The sequence below is a fragment of the Humulus lupulus genome, chromosome 1, assembly GCF_963169125.1.
Source record: "Humulus lupulus chromosome 1, drHumLupu1.1, whole genome shotgun sequence".
Lineage (NCBI taxonomy): Eukaryota > Viridiplantae > Streptophyta > Magnoliopsida > Rosales > Cannabaceae > Humulus > Humulus lupulus.
Window position 1 is genome coordinate 72,230,421 of NC_084793.1, and position 2,406 is coordinate 72,232,826.

The 2,406-nt window shown below is 35.4% G+C and overlaps 1 protein-coding gene across 1 annotated transcript; it reads left to right on the forward strand.

Moving 5' to 3' along the window:
* The first annotated feature begins 312 nt into the window (after positions 1-312).
* LOC133816493 (uncharacterized) lies at positions 313-1,444 on the forward strand. The gene is made up of 3 exons (XM_062248955.1): positions 313-582; positions 652-784; positions 984-1,444. The coding sequence occupies exons 1-3, from the start codon at positions 313-315 to the stop codon at positions 1,442-1,444; spliced, it is 864 nt and encodes a 287-aa protein (XP_062104939.1).
* The last annotated feature ends 962 nt before the right edge of the window (positions 1,445-2,406 follow it).

Genomic DNA, 2,406 nt, shown 5'->3' on the forward strand with positions numbered 1-2,406 from the left:
GTTTTGACTCTTCCTGGTTTTCTTGAGAATAATCTTATGAGTATAATTCAAAATTCCACATGAAAATTCCAAAAGGAAATTAATACTGGTGGTTGTGTCATTTTAGGCAATATGACAACTGAAACAAACCAAAGTGGTGGGAGCGATGACATGTCAACTGAGACCCCAATTTTGGTTGTTCAAGCTCATACCCAAATGATTCTGGCCTCAGTTAATACGAGCCATCATTTGAGCTTTGGGGAAAAGACCTGATAAATTCAATGGACAAAATTTAAAAGGTGACAACAAAAGATGTTGTTCTATATGAATACCATGAATCTTGCAAGATTCGTTACTAATAATGAACAAAAGCTGAAAGAAGATGAGGATGATATCCAAGTCATTAATGTTGTTAATGACTGGATCAAATCTGATTTTCTCCGTCGTAACTATGTTATGAGTTGTCTTGAAAATTCTTTGTATGAAATTTATGCTACAAAGAAGACGGTTAAAGAACTGTTGGAGTCTTTAGACCGGAAATATAGAACTGAGGATGCTGGCACAAAGAAATTTGTGATTGGGCAATTCCTTGACTATAAAATGGTAGATTCCAAGACTATGATCAATCAAGCTGAAGAATTCTAATTAATCTTACATGAGATTTACTTTGAGGGAATTATCCTGAGTGAGACCTTCCAAGTAGCTGCATTGATTGAAATGCTACCCCCTACATGGAAGGAGTTCAAGAGATACCTTAAGCATAAGCGAAAGCATATGACCATTGACGAATTAATTGTTATACTTTGTATGGAAGAAGACAACAAAAATTCTAAAAAAAGGAGTTCAAAATAAGATGTGGCTAAGGCCAATTTGATGGAGCAAGATCTCCAGGGGAAAGAAGAACTATAAACCCAATGATAAAGGGTTCAAGTTTGGACTAAAAAGAGGAATCTCCAGAAATTTGTTCAAATTCCTTAACAAGTGCTTTAACTGTAATAATCTAGGTCACAAGTCAGTGGACTGTAGACTGCCAAAGAAGAACCGTAGTCATGAGACTAACATGATGGATGACATCTCAAAAGATGTTGGTGATATGACTCTATCAGCGATGGTGTTTGACGTAAACCTAGTAAATTATAACCCTAGAGAGTGGTTGATTGACACTGGTTCTACTCGGCATATATGCTTAGACAAGAGTCTGTTCAAATCTTTTGAACAATTGACCAATGGAGAGAGACTATTTATGGGAAACTCTGCCACATTTGATAATGAGGGTCAAGGAAAAGTGATCCTAAAAATGACCTCTGGGAAAGAGCTGACTTTGAACAATGTGTTGTACATACCGGATATCCCTAAGAACCTTGTATCTGGTTCACTGCTGAACAAGCATGGATTTTGTATGGTATTTGAGTTGGACAAGGTTGTTTTGTCTAAAAGTGGAATGTATGTTGGAAGGGTTATGTAATTGATGGGTTGTTTAAACTCAATGTAATGGTTGTTAAACCTATTATCAATAAAGTTAATAATGCTTCTATTTACTTGCTTGAGTCTTCCAATGTATGGCATGGTAGACTAGGACATGTTAATTAATTCACATTGCATAGATTAATTAACTTGAATCACATACCAAAATTCCACATTTATTCAAATCATAATTGTGAAACTTGTGTTGAGGCAAAACTAACGAGGTCATCCTTCAAAATGGTTGAAAGGAATAATGAACCCCTAAATTTAATCCATAGTGATGTATGTGATTTAAAATTTCTTCAAACAAGGGGAGACAATTAGTATTTTATTACTTTTATCAATGATAGCACGAAATATTGCTCTGTGTATTTGCTAAAAAGCAAAGATGAGGCTATAGAGAAGTTCGTTCTCTATAAAAATGAAGTTGAGAATCAACTAAACAAAAAGATCAAGGTGTTGAGAAGTGATCGAGGTGGTGAATATGAATCACCGTTTTGTGAATTCTGTGCTAAACATGGAATAATTCATGAAACCACGACACCTTATTCTCCTCAGCAAAATGGTGTTGCTGAACGAAAAAATCGTACATTGAAAGAAATGATGAATGATATGTTGATTAGTTCTGGATTGCCTCAGAACATGTGGGGAAAAGCTATCTTGTCAGCTAATCATCTTTTAAGTAAGATACCCAAAAAGAAGGAGGATACGACCCCTTATGAGTTATGGAAATGAATGTAGCCTTCCTAGAAATTCTTATGAGTGTGGGGGTGTCTTGACAAAGTGGTTGTACCTTTACCTAAAAAGGTGAAGATAGGTCCAAAAACTATTGATTGCATCTTCATTGGTTATGCACATAATAGTAGTGCATATCAGTTCTTGTGCATGAGTCGAAAATCTCTGACATACACAAAAACACTATAGTGGAATCTAGGAATGCATCGTTCTTTGAACATGTATTTC

Bases quoted from the DNA above. Each gene is read 5' to 3' on its own strand.
- LOC133816493 (XM_062248955.1), top strand. From the start codon at position 313: ATGAATCTTGCAAGATTCGTTACTAATAATGAACAAAAGCTGAAAGAA. The intron at 583-651 runs GTAGATTCCAAG...ATTTACTTTGAG, and splicing joins AATTCCTTGACTATAAAATG to GGAATTATCCTGAGTGAGAC. The intron at 785-983 runs GTATGGAAGAAG...GTAATAATCTAG, and splicing joins CGAATTAATTGTTATACTTT to GTCACAAGTCAGTGGACTGT.